Raw genomic sequence first — 18,845 nt, 5'->3', positions numbered from 1 at the left:
CTAACACTTACTTTAAATCTTAAAGAAGAGCCTCCCTCTAACCTGAGTTGCAGATTTCCAACCTTGAGACTGGAGTGGGAGGGGCTGGTTCTTAAGCTGTTCTCAGGACATCTTACTATTCCAATGGAAAAAATTTGGCTTCCCTGAATGGCGCACATCTTTTAGTGACTGAAAGGTTTAAAGGGTAACCCGATGTTTAGTGGTCTCCTTTACTGGCCAACGTTTTCAAATCTTCATATTTCCATTTTTATTCCTAATTCTCACAGTAAGCCTACCTGAGAGCAGCCAGCAGTATCTACACCATTGTCTGGGTATGCATGGCCATGAAATGTCTTCCACCAATTAGTTCATGATCTTGAACTCAACATCACAAAGTCACAAAACAAATTAAATATAGACAAGTTTGTTCTTGTTTTCTGAAATGGATCATGGATACATTCTAGTCTGCTTTCTAAATCTCCTTTTCTATCAGGAACTCATGAGCACATACATCCCTTACTATTCCTGTGAGCATTCTGGTTACAGAGCTCTGTTTACAAAAAGACAAAGCTTCCCACTGTCTTCAACCAACCCATTCCAAACAGCAAGCATCCTACATAACTTTAATTTTTTTTTTTTTTTTGGTTCTTTTTTTCGGAGCTGGGGACCGAACCCAGGGCCTTGCGCTTCCTAGGCAAGCGCTCTAACACTGAGCTAAATCCCCAACCCCTACTTTAATTTTTTTAAACCTTATTTTTAATGCTGGTTCTTAAATGCTTTAACCTTCCTTGTAACCCACTACCCACCAAAGGTAGTGGGAAAGAACAGATATGGGGGTTGGGAGGGGGGAAGTGGACATGTTTAGAAAGGTTCTTTGGAGTAACTCCTGTCTGTGTTGTCTGGAAATCAGCAGTTCAGTTCACACATTAACAGTGGCAGCCCGATCCACTCGCAAACACTCATGTATACAACGGCAATCTAGTTCAGCAAACAGGAATCAGCAGCAGTGGCACGACTGAGCAGAGATAGCCAGGCCTCAGCCTTGACTCCAGTGACCAGGAGGGACCCAGAGGGCCCAGCAGTACCTCACTCAGAAATGAAAAGATCAGAGAAGACTGGAGACCCACCCACAAGCATTGTGCAGCTAGCTGTACCAGCATGCCAAGCTCTGTCTCCATCACTCCATGAGTCCTATTTATACCCTCCAAACATCACATGTCCTCCACATGCCTTGCCTCAGCACAGCTCTTGCCTCTGCACGTACATCCAATCAGCCTAAGTCCTCGGACACAGCAAGAAACTACAGTACACTACCAGAAGTTTTGTGGTGCGTTTCTCTCTATGGAATCCTGACAAATGCAGCTCAACTATGCAATGCAAGGCAGGCCAATACATGCATGTCATTAGCAAAGAATCCTTCATAACATGCCCTTTCACACACTTGCTTTAGCAGAACATCCTTTCTCCTGTGTCTGCCTCAGCCAAACATTCCATCATGAATCTGCCTGAGCCTTTCATACCTGTGTCCACTTTCACACGTTTGTCCTAGCAAAACACCATCCAAACGACTTTCCAAAGAACCCTTAAGTTCAATCTGGTTCTTAATGCTGTGACACCATACTTGACAGCAAGAAGTTAAAGCGAAAAAGATTTATTTTGGTTCATGTTCAGGTCACTATGTTCTGGATTTTTGTTTGTTTGTCGTTTGTCTGGCTTTTGTTTTCCTTTTTTGTGGTCTTGTAGTGAGCTTAGACAGCATGACAGAAGTATGCTGGAGCAGGGCTGCCACACTCCTGGTGTTCTGGAAGCCCAGGATGGGGTGGGGGCTGTAATAGCTCCTCCAGAGGCATGCCTCCAATTACCCACTTCCTCCAGATAGGCCCCACCTCCTCCAGGGTACCCAGTCTTCAACAGATGAGACCTTTGTGGGGGTGCATTTCAGTGTCAAACTCAGCACATTTTAGCTACAGCTAGGAGGTTTGATAGGCAGAACTTACTTAGCAAGGCTAGATTAAATATTAATGTAGCTGTCACCACAGCCCAGAGCAGCAAGCCTGCGTGGTGTTCCTCCACTAAGCAGTGATAAGCAGACATGGCCCAGTTTGCACAGGTCATGGCTGAAGTGGGCGATTTTGGTCGCTTCCAGGTGCGGTTGACCATCCTGATGGGCATCCCCAATTTCCTGTCTGCATTCTTCGTGTTTAGCCAGGTCTTCATGGTCCTTGATGAGGCTCACTACTGTTCAGTGTCCTGGGTTAAGAACCACACTTTCAACCTAAGTGCTGCTGAGCAGCTGGCTGTCAGCATACCCAACGACACGGCAGGCAGGCCCGAGTCCTGCCTCATGTTCCGGCCACCTCCTGACAATGCCAGCCTGGAAGACATCCTGAGCCACCGCTTCAATGAGACACAGGCCTGCGACTCGGGCTGGGACTATCCTGAGAACAGGCCTCCGTCCCTAAAGAACGAGGTAGGACGGATGGCCTGCTGCTGTCTGTGTGTCCACTTGTGTGTTCTGTCAGTTCCCCCTGACCCTGTGCCTTTGATCACCCTCTGTTGCTCTGCCTCTATGCTTGTGTATAGCTATCATTGGTTGCCTGAATGCTCATACATAGCTCTCCCTTACCTGTGTCAGCCTGTGTTTCTCTTTGTCCTCTGTTGACCCATCTCTCATTCTCATTTTCTGCTTTGCTTGTTGTCCATCAGTGTTTCTTTTTCCTCTGTCCTTTCGTGGAGCTGGTGGCACCAAGATACCCATAAACTATTGACAGAGAAGAGGAAACCTTTTACAGAGAAGGCTGCAGGCAGTAACAGTCTGTCTGGGAACTGAATTCAACTCTGATGTATAAAGAAGGGGCCTGGGCTGAGACCAGACGGGAAGTGTGCAATGGTTCAGAACCTCTTTCTGTTGCTGCTACTGCTGCTGTCTATTTGTTTAATGCTCTTGATAATAACACAGGAGTAAAAGTTAACAAGAGATGGTCCCCTAGGTAAAGTACTGCCCCACACCACCCATGCCAAAGTTTCTGCCACATGGCCAGCCACTTGCCTTTATTTCTGCCCCAACTTACCCATAACTCCCCACTCTCTTTTTCTTCTAGAGTCTTCCTTTACCCACAAGTCTTCCTGGCTGTAAGTTAACCTATTCCAAAGACTTCTAAGCTCCTCGATCAGACGCCTAATGTTTTCTTCTTGTCTAATGTCCCCTCCTTCCACATCCACCCCTCTACCTTCCTGTGTATCCCATGCAGCTTCCTACTTCCCAGCCTCTGTCCCGGCCTCTTTCTGCCTGCTTCTAGGATTCCAGAGAATACTTCACACCCCATGATTCTTGTGTGTATAACCAAACATTTGCATCTACTGGCCCTATTCTCTTAGAAATTCAAGTAGATAAATGAATTTCTCTTCCTGCAACACAGTATAGGAAGCTGGTCATGTGCCAGGGCTACTCTGCTGGATCCCCGCTATCCAGCCCTGCCTTTCTTGTCAGCAAAGGAGCACATATGGAGAGTCCACTGACCCGAGAGAGTGGACTCTGAGGGGGGTCGCTGCATTCTCATATTTCTGGTTGCAGACCTCAATCCCACAGATTAAACATTCACTTCCCTCCCCTACACGCATTTGAAAAAACATGCATTTTTAGATGGCTTTAGAAACAATGTTTTAATTAAAGTGAAACATTCACTTTTTTGGATGGGACTGTAATACTCCTTCCAAGTCCAAGAGTGTGTCCCGCCTGGAACTCTCCAGTCTGTCTCCCTGCCCCTCGTCCTGTGCAGCTAGAGTCTTAAGGACTCTCCTAATCACAGACTCTGTTAGCCTGATTCAGTGAATTCCTACCTTGCCTGGAAGACTCTGGACTAGTACCTCCCAACTTTCCTGATGCTATAACCCTTTGATATAGGTCCTCATGTTGTGGTGACCCACAACTATAAAGTTGTATTTATTGATAGTTCATAATCTTGCTACTGTTATGAGTTGCAATGTAAATATCTGATATGCAACCCCCATAAGGGGGTCATTTGACCCCTAAAGGAGTTGATTTACTTATTTACTTTATATATATCAGTGCTCTATCTGTGTGCCAGAAGAGGGCACCAGATTTTATTACAGATGGTTGTGAGCCACCATGTGGTTGCTGGGAACTGAACTCAGGACCTCTGGAAGAGCAGTCAGTGTTCTTAACCATTGAGCCATCTCTCCAGGTCCCTAAAGGGGTTGAAAGCCACAGGTTGAGAACCTCTGCTCTAGGCCTCTCCATGATTCCCTGGCATCACCACATGGTAGATTCTGACCCCGGTTACCCCTCTCATGTTTGGAGCACACTTATAACTGCACAGAATTGCTCTGCCCACCTGGCCAAACGGCAGTATCTTTAAGGTTCATTGAGCCTTGTAGATTACTCTGAGCCTACACTAAGTCTTGTCCACAGCATGTGCTGTTCGTCCAGCCCAGAAGGTATGAGCACAGTCAAAGGAGAGCAGCGCCTTGTTCTTCACCTTCCAGAATCCCACTGGTCATGGAAGACATGGTCCTTAGTGCAGAAATGCAGGGCGGATGGACTCAGACCTAATGGTTACTTCTGCCTTCTTGAAGAGGTAGTGTTTGATGCTATGGCACTAGAAACTCCACAGAATGTTGACAGAGAGTAAGGACTCCTTTGTAGACAAGATCCAAAGCAAGCCTGACCTCAGGCAGCAGGTGTATGTTATGTCTAGGGTCCTCAGAGAAGGGAGAGTCAAGAGCGCAGAGACTGGATGGGAAGTTTGGAAGGAGTTGGGACCTCCTTTTGTTTGTCCTTTAATACTCATGGTAATAATGTGTATATTTAAAAAGTGACAAAAATTGAGAGAAAGCCTCGGTTTAACACCAGTTCTTGCTTTTAGATGCCTGCATTGGATGCTCTTGGTTATGGACTATAGTCTGTAAGCCAAGTTAACCATTCCCTCCACAAGCTGTTTCTGGTCACAGAAAAGTAGGATTGACACCAGGGTGGGGTAGCCGTGCTGGTCCTAAGCATGCTGGTTTGGGGACTGCGGAAGACGTTGGGACTTGGAGTGAAAAGCAGTCAAGTGCTTGTCTGTGGCATCTGGGATACTGAGGGACATTCAGCTGGTGGACAGCTTGTGAGGTTTCAGAGGGAAGCAGCAACCATTGGCATCGCAGTCATCATATGTCGGATTAAGAATGTGCAGAAATGAAACATTTGCTTTGCTGGGACAATGGATGCTGGTCATCTGGGGCTGAAATCATCTATGACTAATAGAGACCATCATCAGTGAGGTGAAATATTTTGTAAAATGTTTCCTCAGAGCCAGTACACAGAAGCTATGATCTGGGGGTTGGAGGGTGAGGAATGGCTTCATCTCAAGCTGGTAGCTGGACGTGGCAATAAGTAAAGAGTCTTCCATGTGGTTCTGATTTTAAAGGCACAGTAGGTGCAAGGTTAAGGGGGTCATGAGGAGCAGCTCAAGCCTAGAACCATGTGGCAGTATGGGAATCCCTAAAGAGAGTTCAGAGGCCAGCCTCAGGTACAAGGTGGGCTGTGTGTGTTTGGATAATGGAGTCAGGGAAGGGGGACCTCCCAAGCCGCTTGGAAGCCAGAAGCTCAGGATGCATTACAGATGCTGGATTGAGAAGCGCGGGGTGCGTCACAGACGCTGGATTGAGAAGCTCGGGGTGCGTCGCAGACGCTGGATTGAGCTCTGCACACTGTTGGAGTTAGGATTTGTTGGATTGTCCCTACTCTTCTATTTGGGGAGGAAGGAAGTATATAACTTGTTGTTGTTGCTTAATTTTACAGGAGCCCACTGTTCAGAGACTTTAGATTTTTAAAGAGACATTGATCTCTTAAAACTCTGAAAAATTTAAAAACTGAGCGAGTTTTAAGTAGTGTATTTTACATCACGGTGTTGATGTAAGATCTTGGGGACAAACAAGAGAAGAAAGTTACAGTGTAACAGGCGATGAATTGACAAAGGGGACTGGCTTGGCCCAGGGACTGGCACTATTAGGAGGTGTGGCCTTGTTGGAGTGGGTGTGTCGCTGTGGGTGTGGGATTTAAGACCCTAATCCTGGGGCTGGGGATTTAGCTCAGTGGTAGAGCGCTTACCTAGGAAGCTCAAGGCCCTGGGTTCGGTCCCCAGCTCCGAAAAAAAGAACCAAAAAAAAAAAAAAAAGACCGTAATCCTAGCTGCCAGGAAGCCAGTCTTCTGCTAGCCACCTTCAGAGGAAGATGTAGAACTCTCAGCTCCTCCTGCACCATGCCTGCCTGGATGCTGCCATGTTCCCGCCTTGATGATAATGGACTGAACCTCTGAACCTGTAAGCCAGCCCCGATTAAATGTTATCCTTATAAGACTTGCCTTGGTCATGGTGTCTGCTCACAGCAGTAAGACCCTAACTGAGACACTCTGCTAGCTTTCTTCTCAACACAATACAAACGAGAGTTATCTGGAAATAGGGATCCTCAACTGAGGGATTGCCCGGTCACAGTCGCCGGTGGTCATGTCTGTGGGGGACATTTTCTTGATTGCTAATTGATATAAGCCCATTGTGGGGAATGCCACCTCTAGGCAGTGGACCTGAGTTGTATAAGGAAGGTAGCCAGGGAGCTGGGGAGCCCACAGCATGGCTCCTTTCCTGCTCGGGGCTCCTGACTTGACTTCCCTCAGCGATGGATTATAACCTGAGAGCAGAAGCAAACAGTCTGCAACCCGTCCATCTCCCCTCACGTGCTACCTCCTACCTCAGACTCCCTGGCCATGCACACCTGTGTCACCTTTGGAAATCTGTGTCCTGTTCCACATGGCAGTCCCAAGCTCTGTTCCAAAGCAGCTCTCTCAAAGGAGGGCTCTGTGCACCAACCCCCGCCCGGCCCCTCCTTGAGCAGATGCTTTCCTTTCGATAACCTGTGACTTCATATTCAAATGGAAATGCAAACCACACAGATTGGAAGAGATCGTGTTTCATGATAGACTGTGCTCTTGATGTACCTGCATTCCCAACCTCAGTAAGATGGGAACATGCCTGGCCTTCCTGTCCACATAGGCTGATGAAGAGACATGGATCTACTGTCAGTGAGCTACAGCGGTGTGACCCGTCCAGGGATCAGGGGCATTTCAATCAGAGGGAAGGAAAAGCAGAGAGAACAGCCCTTTTAAGACTCTAGAGGGATAGTTGAGGGATACTGGCATAAAAGGATCTGAGAAATATCCCAGATGCGGTGCCCAGGAATTAAAACCTTCTCTTAGAAACCCAAGAGAGCCATTGAGGGTTAGTGACTGGGGAGGGACATATCATGGGAGTGGCTTTCTGTAGGCCACTACAATTGGGCTTGGGCAGAACCAGCTACTGGGCCAAACACACTTGGGGAAAGCCAAAGAGGGTGATGACTGGCGTGCCACATTGGAACCTGCCATCCCTTGCGGTCAGCTGCATAGCACCTGCACCTGAGACTGAGCATGCCCGAGGGCCTGCAGCTCTCAGGTGCTGCTTCTGAACAACACAGTGGTGAGCCTTGACCAGGACATAAGCCACCAGGGTTAGAAACTAAGGGGAGGTGGCAAATGGGGCTATGGACCAGGGCTGCCAGACTTGGCATTTGTGTTTGCAAAGTTCTGCGCGCGCGTGTGCGTACACACACACACACACACACACACACACACACACACACACACACACACACACACACACACACACACACACACACACACACACACACACACACACACACACACACACACACACACACACACACACACACACACACACACACACACACACACACACACACACACACACACACACACACACACACACACACACACACACACACACACACACACACACACACACACACACACACACACACACACACCCAGCTCTGTGGCCACAGGCACAGCACACCGTCATCTCAGCTAAACTGGGAGCATCTGTGTAGCAGCCACTGGTCTGGAAGTGTTAACAGATGACCTGATCGTATCAGGTCACAGCCCAGTCGACTTTATTCCCGACTTTGCATGGATGGAGACCAAGACACAGGCAAACTGGCTAAGAGGCTCAGGGTCACACAAAGCTCGCTCCTCAGCTCTGCCTGTGGAGCCTGGCTGCAGCAGGCTCCCAGCTACTTTCATCCATTTTAAGCGATGTCTTCCTTGCAAGTAATTCTCTAGTCGAGAGACAAGACCCGAGCTGTGAAGAACAGGGAAGGACAGCGGCTAAGTTTCACACCTTGCCTTGCTTCGCTCAGAGGCAGTTCACTTGGGGGACCTCCCCTCAGGTCCTCCAAATGGAACGAACTGTTGTCTTAGAGAACTGTGAGCGTGGTAGCTCCAGGGTTGGTTAATTTCTTGCTAAATTGTTTAACTGATCAAGTGGCTGGTGTTAAGTTTTAGTTCGTTTATTCATCAACCCATTTCAAAACATTCCTTTAGTCTTTACTCGGTTTAATTTCATGCATACAACAGACACATCTTACCTCTACCTACTGCCAGCTGACTCTAAGTCAGTGTTTCCAGCCAGCCAGAGCGCTTTTGACCAGCTTGGGGTGTTGATCATGACAAGGCAAAGGACTTGAAGCCAAAGACACTGACACGAGCTGTCCAATCACCTTGATTGGCTCAAGAAACACCTAGAAGGCATTTCTCACCTTTCCACATCGTGACACATTATTGTCTACAAAGCCAACCCTTGTGACTCTAAATACAGGGGCGGGGAATAGCCAGGCATGGTGGTGCAGACCTTTATCCTAGTCCCTCCCATGAATGCTTTGGTAGGAACCCACTCTTTGCTGGCACAGAATGTATAGGTGTGATGATCAATGGAAGACCTTCCCAGGGCAGGTTCCCGCCTAAGCATTCACGAAGAGGCTGATCCACACAAGGGCACAGAAATCACACTCGGGGCCACAGCCTGGCAGGACGGGGATCAGTGTGTATGTGGTAGACCCGTCTGCAGGGAAATGTGGGTGCCCATGCTCCTTTCCTGGGTACTCCTGGTGTCTTAGTCAGGGTTTCCACTCCTGCACAAACATCAGGACCAAGAAGTAAGTTGGGGAGGAAAGGGTTTATTCAGCTTACACTTCCCCATTGCTGTTCATCACCAAAGGAAGTCAGGACTGGAACTCAAGCGGGTCAGGAAGCAGGAGCTGATGCAGAGGCCATGGAGGGGTGCTGCATACTGGCTTGCTCCCCTGGCTTCCTCAGCCTGCTTTCTTATAGAACCCAGGACCACCAGCCCAGGGATGGCACCACCCACAATGGGCTGGGTCCTCCCACCTTGATCACTAATTGAGAAAATGCCTCACAGCTGGGTTTCATGTGGGCAGCCATATGTGAAAACTTAGCCCGAATAGTTTACACAGGAAACAGACTGTCAGAAAGCGGCTATTGGAGTTCTGTCAGAAGTTTCCAATTTTTACATTCTTACTATGTCAATAGTTTACATGGTAGTCTCTATGCCAGAAAAAAACAATCCAGCAGTTCTATGTATAAAGTAATTAGATCCAAATAGTTTAACAGTGGGTACTCTGGCTTCAATGAGTAATTGTTTTAAACATCATTACTCAGAGCTAAGCCTTGTGACACATGCCTGTAATCCCAACACTCAGGCAGAAAGGATGGATTGGTCAAGGTCATCCCTGCCTGTAAAGTGAGTTTGAGTCCAACCTGAGCTACATGGCACCCTGCCTAAAAATAAACAAATGAAGAATTCAATATACACTGTGTTGGTGAGTTTACTGTCAACCTTTGTCTGTACCTGTAAGAGGTTGTCCTGACTGAGGGTTGATGGGGAGGGCCCAGCCCGCAGTGGGTGGGCCTGTTCCGGGCAGGTAGTCTTGGACTGAGAGTGAACCAGTGAGAGTGAACTAGTAATCAGCCTTCCTCCAGGACTCCTGCCTCTGTCCCTGCCTTGAGCTCCTGCCCTGGCTTCCCTCAGTGATAGTCTGGGACCTGGAAGTGCAAACCAAATAAACCCTGCCTGCCTTTCATCATTGTTTTTTTTTAATCATAGCAACAGAAAAATAAGAATGGAAAGAAAAGATACTCTACTTAGTTCTTGAGAAGACTGAGACATTCTAACAGGATGTCTGTGGTGCAGAGGCTGCACAAGCGTCTTGGTCCTCCGACACTGCCACCCTCATTTTTGGTTTTCATCAAAGCAAGTGACAAGATGCTGTGTAAATTGAATGTTGTTGGAAGGAAAGGAGTTGTACCCTCTGTTAAATTGTGAATTCTTAGGCAAGTTGTGATACTGAACAGAAGTCAAAGGTTGCTATATTTCTGTTTAGATTTTTTTTTTTAAATTTACTTTATGAATGTGAGTACACTGCCACTGTCTTCAGACACACCAGAAGAGGGCATTGGATCCCATTACAGATGGCTGTGAGCCACCATGTGGTTGCAGGGATTTGAACTCAGGGCCTCTGGAAGAGCAGTCAGTGCACTTAACCACTGAGCCATCTCTCCAGCCCCTTCTCTTTAGATTTTAACTATCACGTGTCCACTGTGTTGCTGTGAGTTGCCTTGGAATTCAGTGTGTGTAGCGGGGGCGGGGGGCCCAGATAGTGGAGTTGACCTTGGATTCTGCACCTGCTCTTAACATGAGTATGTTTTTTCCTCAGTTTGACCTGGTGTGTGAGCGGGAGAACCTGAAGAGGACCTCGCAGTCGGTGTTCATGGCGGGGCTCCTAGTGGGGGCCCTAGTCTTTGGGCCTGTCTGTGACTGGTATGAGCTCCTGATCCAGCAGGCTTCTAGGCTTCCGGTGCCGGCTCAGTTATCCCCTGGAGCCATGCTAGTGGCCCTCAGGATAAGTCCTATTGCCTTCCTTCAGATGGGTCTCTAAGGAAAAATCCTATCTCCCCACTCTGACCAGAATAGGCTTGCCAGGGGCTCTCTTAATTCAGTCCTGGGGCAGCCTTTCCATTTCAAAACCTGTCCCTCTGTTACCTCAGGATTGGCCGCAGACCCTCCCTCCTAATGCAGCTGCTTCTGTCAGGCATCGCAAGTATGGCTACAGCCTTTGTGTCCAGCTTTGAGCTCTATATGACCCTACGCTTTGCCTTGGCTACTGCCAACGCTGGATTTTTACTGAGCAGCAATGTCCTGCGTGAGTATCTGGGCCCAGGAGCCTTCTTCCTCAGAGTCAGAGCCCTGAAATTACCTGGGAATGGGATTAGGCAACTGCGCTCAAAAGGGCCCCAGCAGGATTCTCTATGTTGGGGCTGACCACATCTCTGACAGGCTGGAAAACCCCCAGAAGGCGACTGAGAATATTCAGACGAGTCTTAGACTTTGTCTTCACAGTTTCAGAGTGGGTGGGAACATCCCGGAGGACACGAGCCATGGTCCTGGCCCAGAGCAACTTTGCCCTTGGGCTGATGGCGTTAGCAGGACTGGCCTATGGTGTCCGAAACTGGAGACTCCTTCAGATAATAGGCACCACACCCATCTTCCTGCTTGTCTTCTATTTCTGGTAAGGAGACCCTTGCCAGCGACAGGCCACCCTACTTGGGAGCACTGTGGCAGGATGCAGGACCCAGAGGAGGGAGCCTGTGGAGCTCGGGTGGGAGACTCAGTGTGCACGGGAACTCTGGGTGGCTGCACAGAGCTCAAGACTCCAGCATCACGACCATGTGTGGTTGACAGGGTTCTGCCAGAATCTCCACGGTGGCTCCTCTCTCAAGGAAGGACAGAGGAGGCCAAACAGCTGGTCCAGAAGGCAGCCTTGGTGAACGGCCGGCCACTTGCCTCTGAGCTCCTGAACCAGGTACCTGTGGGCAGGTGAAGGCCCACCCCCAACTCAAGCCAATGTCCATGCCTGTGTCCTGGCCCCTCACTCTGCCCTTCTTGTAGCTGGTCCCTGAGAAGACAGGCCCCTCGGGGAATGCCTTGGATCTTTTCAGACACCCTCAGCTCAGGAAGGTGACTCTGATTCTCATAGCTGTCTGGTAAGTGCCAGGGCCTTGTCCCTCCCTTAGAACAGATCCAGAGTGCTACCGGTGTTCTTCTGCTGTGTGTCACTGGAGGGTGGACAGAGGCTGTAAGTGGGATGGTTTCTCCTCAGGTGCCCATGTCTCCTGGTGTGAACTCGTAAAGCCAGGATGTTCCTTTGGGCGTGACTTGTTGTACACTGGCAGTGACAAGGATGCTTGGGTACTTTTAGGTTTGTGGACAGCCTGCTGTACTATGGACTCAGCTTCCAAGTGGGGGACTTTGGTCTGGACATCTACCTGACACAGGTAATATTTGGAGTAGTGGAAGTACCTGCCCGTCTTTCCAGCATCCCCATGATGGAGAAGCTGGGTCGAAAGTGGAGCCAGCTCTGTACCCTGACCCTTGCTGGTGTCATGTGTGTCATCATCATCTTCATCCCAGGAGGTACCAGGCTGTGTTCCACCCCCTCTCCCTCCCTGCCATGGCCAGAGCCATTGCCCCACCCCCTCCAAGACCGAGGGCTTCCCCAGGGTGTGGGTGTAGAGGGGAGGCATTTGAGTATACAGGGAGGTGTGCAGGCTCAGGTGACGAGTGTCCTCTCTGTGTGGCTGTCCTGCACTTCCCTGCAGATCTTCCCACAGTGGCCACTGCACTGGCTGTGGTGGGGAAGTTTGCCTCGTCTGCTGCCTTCACCATTTCCTATGTGTACACTGCTGAGCTCCTCCCCACCATCATCAGGTGAGAGCTGCTGGGGTGACTCTCGATGCTTGGCCCTGGGGATTTAATATCACCCAGCCCCTCTGCTCCTGTGCTGCCAGCCCACAGCCAGCCAGTGAGCTGCCTTCAGGGCCTAGGAAGTCTAGTGCCATTCACCAAGGTGTCCTTGTAGACAGAGCAGGCCCTGGCCATGTGAGGGTGTGACTGTGGGGCAGAAGAAACTGAGAGGAGAGGGAGGAGTGCTCCCAGGAGAGGAACCTTCCAAAGTGCCAAAGAAGCTTGGGTCTCTTGGGTGACAGGGGAAGCCTGAGGGGCCAGGGTGGTCCAGGAAGCTCTCCCCCTGGCCAGACCAAAGGTGGCTGAGACCTAGGCCTCCCAGCTGTGGAGTGAGTGTGGCCTCCTCAGTGGGTGGAGGCTCAGCTTGTGCTGCTCTCCCCAGGCAAACAGGCATGGGGTTGGTGAGCATCTTCTCCAGGGTCGGGGGCATCATCACACCCCTTGTGATGCTGCTGGAACAGTACCACAAGGCGATTCCCATGCTGATCTTTGGCAGCCTCCCCATTGGGGCAGGCCTACTGTGTGCTCTGCTGCCTGAGACAAGAGGCCAGACCCTGAAGGACACCCTCCAGGACCTGGAGCAGGGGCAGCCCCCACGGTGAGCACAGACTTGCTGGCCTCTCCCTAGGTCCAGGCCTCCCCATGACCTTGGCTCTGCTACTGGGAATCTTGGTGGCCCCTTGGCACCGCAGATCTGTTCCTGGCTTTAGAGCACACTTCCTCTCCTTCAAGCAGGGAATGTTGAGAGAACTGTCATGCACGGCTGGGCAGCCACTTTTGCTTTTACCTGCTGCAGGTCCTACAAAACTGCACCCCAAAGAAAAGACGTGGAGGCCTCAGGAAGAACGTCCAGTGCCAGGGTGGCCGTTGTGAGAAGCTCCTACTTCTGACTGTGGTCGCTAAGGGCCAGCCTATCAAAGGCCCAGGACAGCCCACACCATCTTCCTGTTTGAATGGCATCCGTAGCGCACAGGATCAGACCAGCCGTGTTCATGGCCCCCGCTCCATACTGCAGAACCCTGTGGAAGTGCCAGGGTCCGTACCCCTCCCTCCTCCACACCCCTGATACACACACTGCACCCCAGTACCACAGCTGAGTCAGGGCCTGGATGGTTCTTGGTCTTCTCTGACATCTCTCTGGGATTACGGTCTCCCTGTTCGCCCTGTCTGGAATACTCCATCCCCATAAAGACAAGGATGAAACCACGGCAACTGCTTCCAAGCAAAATGAACTCCAAACCAAGAGCAGGTCACCAGCCAGGGCAACTGTGGCATAGGCCAAGAAAGAATTTTTTATGCCGTACGTACTTTGAAGATCCTTTCTTCCTGACGTGTGGCCAGTTTGTGCCTCACCTGTGTGAGGCTGGCCATGGGAGCACATGGGTCAGTTCTCCCTCCACACCACTGTGCTCTGCTTCCCAAGCATGAGGAAGAGAGCAGGGGTGGTGGGGTGGTGGGGCGGAGGGGGTGGGGGAGGAGGGGCAGGCGGGTCCTTTCGCTTAGCTGCTGTTGCTTGTTATTTCCCAGAATGCCCTGGCTTATCAGCAGTCTGCATTTGATGGCTGCTAAGAAATGGCTCTGCTACTGCAGCACCTTCATGGGTTGCTCAGAGGTCCTCTGTGCCTATGACATATTCTGATAATCAGGTTATCTTATTCCCCCCACCCCACCTCTCCGGAGCTGAAGACCGAACCCAGGGCCTTCTCTACCACTGAGTCAAATCCCCAAACCCTAATCAGGTTACCTTTAGTGGTTTCTCACTAGCAGTGCATGAGCTAAGACTTCTGGCAGCCCAGAGATGCTACGCTGGCCTGATCTCCACTCAGGGCTAGCATGTGCCAGTCCATGCTTGTCCCCTAGAGGGTGGTGTTGGACAGAGGACAGCCAGTACAGAGACCTGCCACTCAGTGCTCTGGTTGTCTTTGCTGTGGCTGGTGCAACATTCAGATCTCAAGCACTGGGGACGGGGATCCTCCACCTCTGGACCTCGGCCTTCCCATTTTACAGTGGGCGGCTCTGCCTAGCATGTGGGAGCCCTGAGCTTAATTCTCCATAGTCTCACTACCCACACACTTACTTGCACAAAATGGGTGATTTCATAGGTTACATTGTAACCTCCAACTCTGTCTAGGCAAGAAAAGCAAAGTGGTCTGGCAGTCCGCTCTCCACTGGGTGACTTCTGCTACTAAGACCACCATATTGCACATCTTGAATTCTTGGCTTTTATGTCCAAGCCCAAAGATGTTTCCATTCTCCTCGGGTTACGGTACCCCTACTTTGACACAGCTCTCAGGGGCCTCTTCCTTCTCTCATCCAGTTCCTCTCCAGATGTAAACCTGTGTCATTGCACAGGTTTGTTGACCAAAGCCACTAGACACTCCATGTTCTCAGCCCTTCTTGGAAGAACTCTGTTTCCTGCCTCAGTACAATGTTGTGAAAGTTCTTACAGCAGGGGAGCTGGGTGGAGGGGCCCTCTGCTCCTCAATGGTGCTTCTAGGCTGTCATGTCCCTTTGCTTGTCAAAATCTGTGGTACGTGCTTGCTCTCTCTCTCTCTCTCTCTCTCTCTCTCTCTCTCTCTCTCTCTCTCTCTCTCTCTCTCTCTCTCTCTGTGTCTCACCTGTGCACCTCCAGATCATGTTCCCCATTCTTTGACAACTTTTCTAGGTGGCTCATGGCCACTACCCCTTCTATTCCAGTTACTGTCATCCTTTGGAAAAAAAATCCTTTCTTACCCAAATTTCAGAAGCACCGGGCATATAAATGAAAGATGAGCAAATCTCATGCAGACCGGGGACCCACACGAGAACAACTCCAACATTTACTTTGTGTGTTTAGCTGCTATGCGAGTGCTGTGCCTGTGTAGACCAGAAGAGGCATCAGATCCCCTGAGCTAGAGTTACAGGCATGTGTAAGCTGCCCAAAGTAGATACCGGAGTGGAACTGAGGTATTCTGGAAGAGCAGCATCCTGACTGCTGAGTCAGTCATCACTTCATCCCTGACAAAGCAACTTCAAGGAGGGGAGGACGTCAAAAGGTTTTGTTCAAAGCTGCTCTGTGCTCACCCCAGCAGGCCATTGTGGCTGTGCAAGTCGGGGTGGAGGAAGTTCTCTGCCTCCTGATGGTTAGGGAAGAAGGTATGGACTGGGGACCATAGACAACTTTCAAAGGCATGCCTCCTCCAGTGACCTGCTTTGACGAGGTCCCACCTCCTAAAGTTTCCAGAACCTTCTAAAATAGGGCCACCAGGTTGGTACCAAATATTTCACCCACGAGACTCTTGGGATCAATTCATGTTGAACTCTGCTGACATGCCAATACTTGGATTAGTTTGCTCTGTTATTTCTGTCCGACTTGGTCTTCTTGGGGTGCCACAACAGCAAACAGATAGTCCGGGGTTAGGGTACTGGTGTGGCCAGGTTCCTGTGACGAGCCTTTCTATGTCCCTCTATGCACATCTCTGGGTATTCTCTACACCTCTCGGTATGGAAGGCCATCGCTCTTGGTGCTCACGTGATCTCCCTTGGCGTGTGCGGTAAGGTCACTAACTCCATCCGGAGGGTTCCACCCTTACGACAATATTTAGATATGATCTAATTCTGGCTGTGGCCTCACCTCCACATACCATGACACTGCGTGGGTAAGGGGTATACTATTTGACCCGGAAGGAGTGTAAACTTTCTACAGTAGCACTCTGAGCCCCACTGGGACCGTCTGCTCTGTTGACTCTTCTCCCCGTCTCTCCCATCTCTCTCAGATCAGAGGATGAAGCTGTCCTTCCAACTGCTAGTGTTGGATTTGTCCTCTTCCTGTCCCAGCATCTCACACTTTAACTCCTGTGCTGTTTGGTTGCGCCCAACTAGAAAAGCCGCAGTAGTGAGCACGCTCAGGCACCCTCCTGTGCTCTCTCTGCACCCCAAATTGCAAGAGAGACACACACTGTACAATTTCTGTGACTCAGGGACCAACTTCCATTGCTTGCTTAGCAGCCCTTCTCCCATGGCCTCTTTTCCCTCCCCACTAGTGGCCATTTATCTTCTCTGCTCTGCCTGACTCCTGTCCCCACTTCCCAACCAGTAACTCCTCCCTTTGCTTCAGAAATAGGGGCCGCAAAGGGTCAGCTCTTCAGGCTGCCTACTAGCAGATCTATTGACCTAGCGGTAACTCCCTGACCTTTGCTCCACACCTCCTCGTCAGCCTCTCTTCTCCAGGTCCTTAGACCAAGGGTCTGAAGCGTCAGGCAGGGCAGGGAAGGCTCTGGGAGGTGTTGCCTCATGCTTTCATGGCAACAAGAGACCTCAGTTCCCACCGAAGCATCTACTACTCTCAGGACTCTCCCATGAGCTGATAATTGCCCACTGTACCAGGCAGGCGGTCAGCCCAGGTCTCTTCCCTCCAGTGGAAGCTGGATTGGGGCTTGGTGGTCATCAAGTTGGAAGCAAGAAGAGCTCAGGGTCTCCCAATGGGACTGGCCCTTTCTTCACTGCTCCGCAATTGCCATCTCCTGGCTTTTGTTCCTCAGAAACTAGGGCCAAGGTGATCATTAGTTCTGTATTCATCTGGAGTTGAAAACCCGCCACGTTTACTAGTTTCTTCATACAGCAAAAGGGACAGAAATGGTCTTCTAGGGGTTTTGTGTTCATATGACATAATCCTACAGATTCGTGGATGAAGCGGTAAATATTTAAAAATGAATCTACCAACCCTCGCTAGTGCTGGCTCCCGCAGGCCACATGGCATCTGCTGGGTATTTTCATCTCAATCAGCAAAGCGTCTCCACGGGACTCATTAAGCTCCCGGTCTCCATCCCACCCGATACTCTCTGAGCCCGGCAGCAGCCACCCTCTTGCGACTCCTTGTTGCGGACCCTGGACTCTGCTCACATTCCCAGCATCCAACCCCTGTAGTTATTGTCACAACTCCCAGTAAGTAACCCGTTAAAATCAAAACTCAATAAGCTTGTAATTTATCAATCAGATTTATATCAGTAAACTTTCACTCCACAAAATGTCCATACAGTAAACCAATTAATATTGATATAAACTGTCCACCTAGATAAGACAAATTGTCCTATGAAAATCCATCCCCTATGAAATGCTCATAACTATCTGTGGCCCTTTAAGGCCACACAGATCTGAGTTGTCCTTCTCTGCCTCCATCTTGGTTCTTCTCTCTCCTCTCTCTCTGTGCCCACCTTACTTTGTCACTGCCCAACCACATGTCTTGCCTTATCTTGTGCCTGCCCTCACCTGCATACAGACAGCAATCCACACATGGATTGTGTGTGTGTGTGTGTGTGTGTGTGTGTGTGTGTGTGTGTGTGTGAGAGAGAGAGAGAGAGAGAGAGAGAGAGAGAGAGAGAGAGAAGGAGAGAGGGAGAGGGAGAGGGGGAGAGGGGGGGCACATGGAGGTCAGAAGGTGGCCTTGGATCTTGTTCTTTGCCTCTCATCTTGCCTGAGACAGTCTCTTTACTGTGTTTCCAGAATAGTTTCTGGGGATTGCTCGAATGGTAAATGCTTTACTCATTAAACCAGCTCCCCAGCTACAGGAAGCCAGAGGTAACTGTGGGTGTCATTGGAAGCCACAAACCTTCTCATTCTGTGTGTGTCTGTTCTCTCTCTCTCTCTCTCTCTCTCTCTCTCTCTCTCTCTCTCTCTCTCTCTCTCTCTGTGTGTGTGTGTGTGTGTGTGTGTGTGTGTGTGTGTGTGTGTATACACATGGGAACCAGAGACCGACACCAGGGATCACCACCTTATTTTTGAGACAGACGGGTCTCTCACCGAACCTGAAGCTCTACAATTCACATTGTCTGGATGGCCAGTGAACCCCAGGGACTTATCTGTCCCTGTCCTCATCTCCCTCCCAGCCCCAAAGTCATATCCGTATGCTTATGTGATCAGCATTTTACCAACCGAGCCATCTCCCCGGCTCCTTCAGTCACCGGGACCTGAGATGGGCCACTTGAGCTAGGCTGGCTGGCTGGCTGGCTTCCGGGGTCCACCTGTCTGTCTCCCTGGTGCTAGGATTGCCAACGCAGTCACTCCAAACTTTCCACACGGGCCCTCTCTGCTTGCGTGCCGAGCCCTTGGCCTGCTGAGTTGCTTCCTAAGTCTTGCATTCTAACTTTTCTCAGCCAGTTTTGCCAGTGTCTTGAGCA

At 50.1% G+C, this 18,845-nt stretch overlaps 1 protein-coding gene across 2 annotated transcripts; it reads left to right on the top strand.

Annotated features, from left to right (window-relative positions):
* The first annotated feature begins 1,987 nt into the window (after window positions 1–1,987).
* On the top strand, window positions 1,988–13,898 carry Slc22a13 (solute carrier family 22 member 13). 2 transcript variants are annotated; one of them, XM_087562506.1, is made up of 10 exons: window positions 1,988–2,449; window positions 10,604–10,707; window positions 10,935–11,089; window positions 11,293–11,455; window positions 11,629–11,749; window positions 11,836–11,930; window positions 12,146–12,360; window positions 12,546–12,654; window positions 13,073–13,288; window positions 13,487–13,898. In XM_087562506.1, the coding sequence occupies exons 1-10, from the start codon at window positions 2,072–2,074 to the stop codon at window positions 13,578–13,580; spliced, it is 1,650 nt and encodes a 549-aa protein (XP_087418632.1). In that variant the 5' UTR covers window positions 1,988–2,071; the 3' UTR covers window positions 13,581–13,898.
* Window positions 13,899–18,845: the final 4,947 nt, after the last annotated feature.

The sequence above is a fragment of the Rattus norvegicus genome, chromosome 8 (assembly GCF_021556685.1).
Source record: "Rattus norvegicus strain SHRSP/BbbUtx chromosome 8, alternate assembly SHRSP_T2T, whole genome shotgun sequence".
Classification (NCBI taxonomy): domain Eukaryota; kingdom Metazoa; phylum Chordata; class Mammalia; order Rodentia; family Muridae; genus Rattus; species Rattus norvegicus.
The sequence above is the reverse complement of the archived record's forward strand: the minus strand, read 5'-3'. Positions and strand labels throughout refer to the sequence as shown.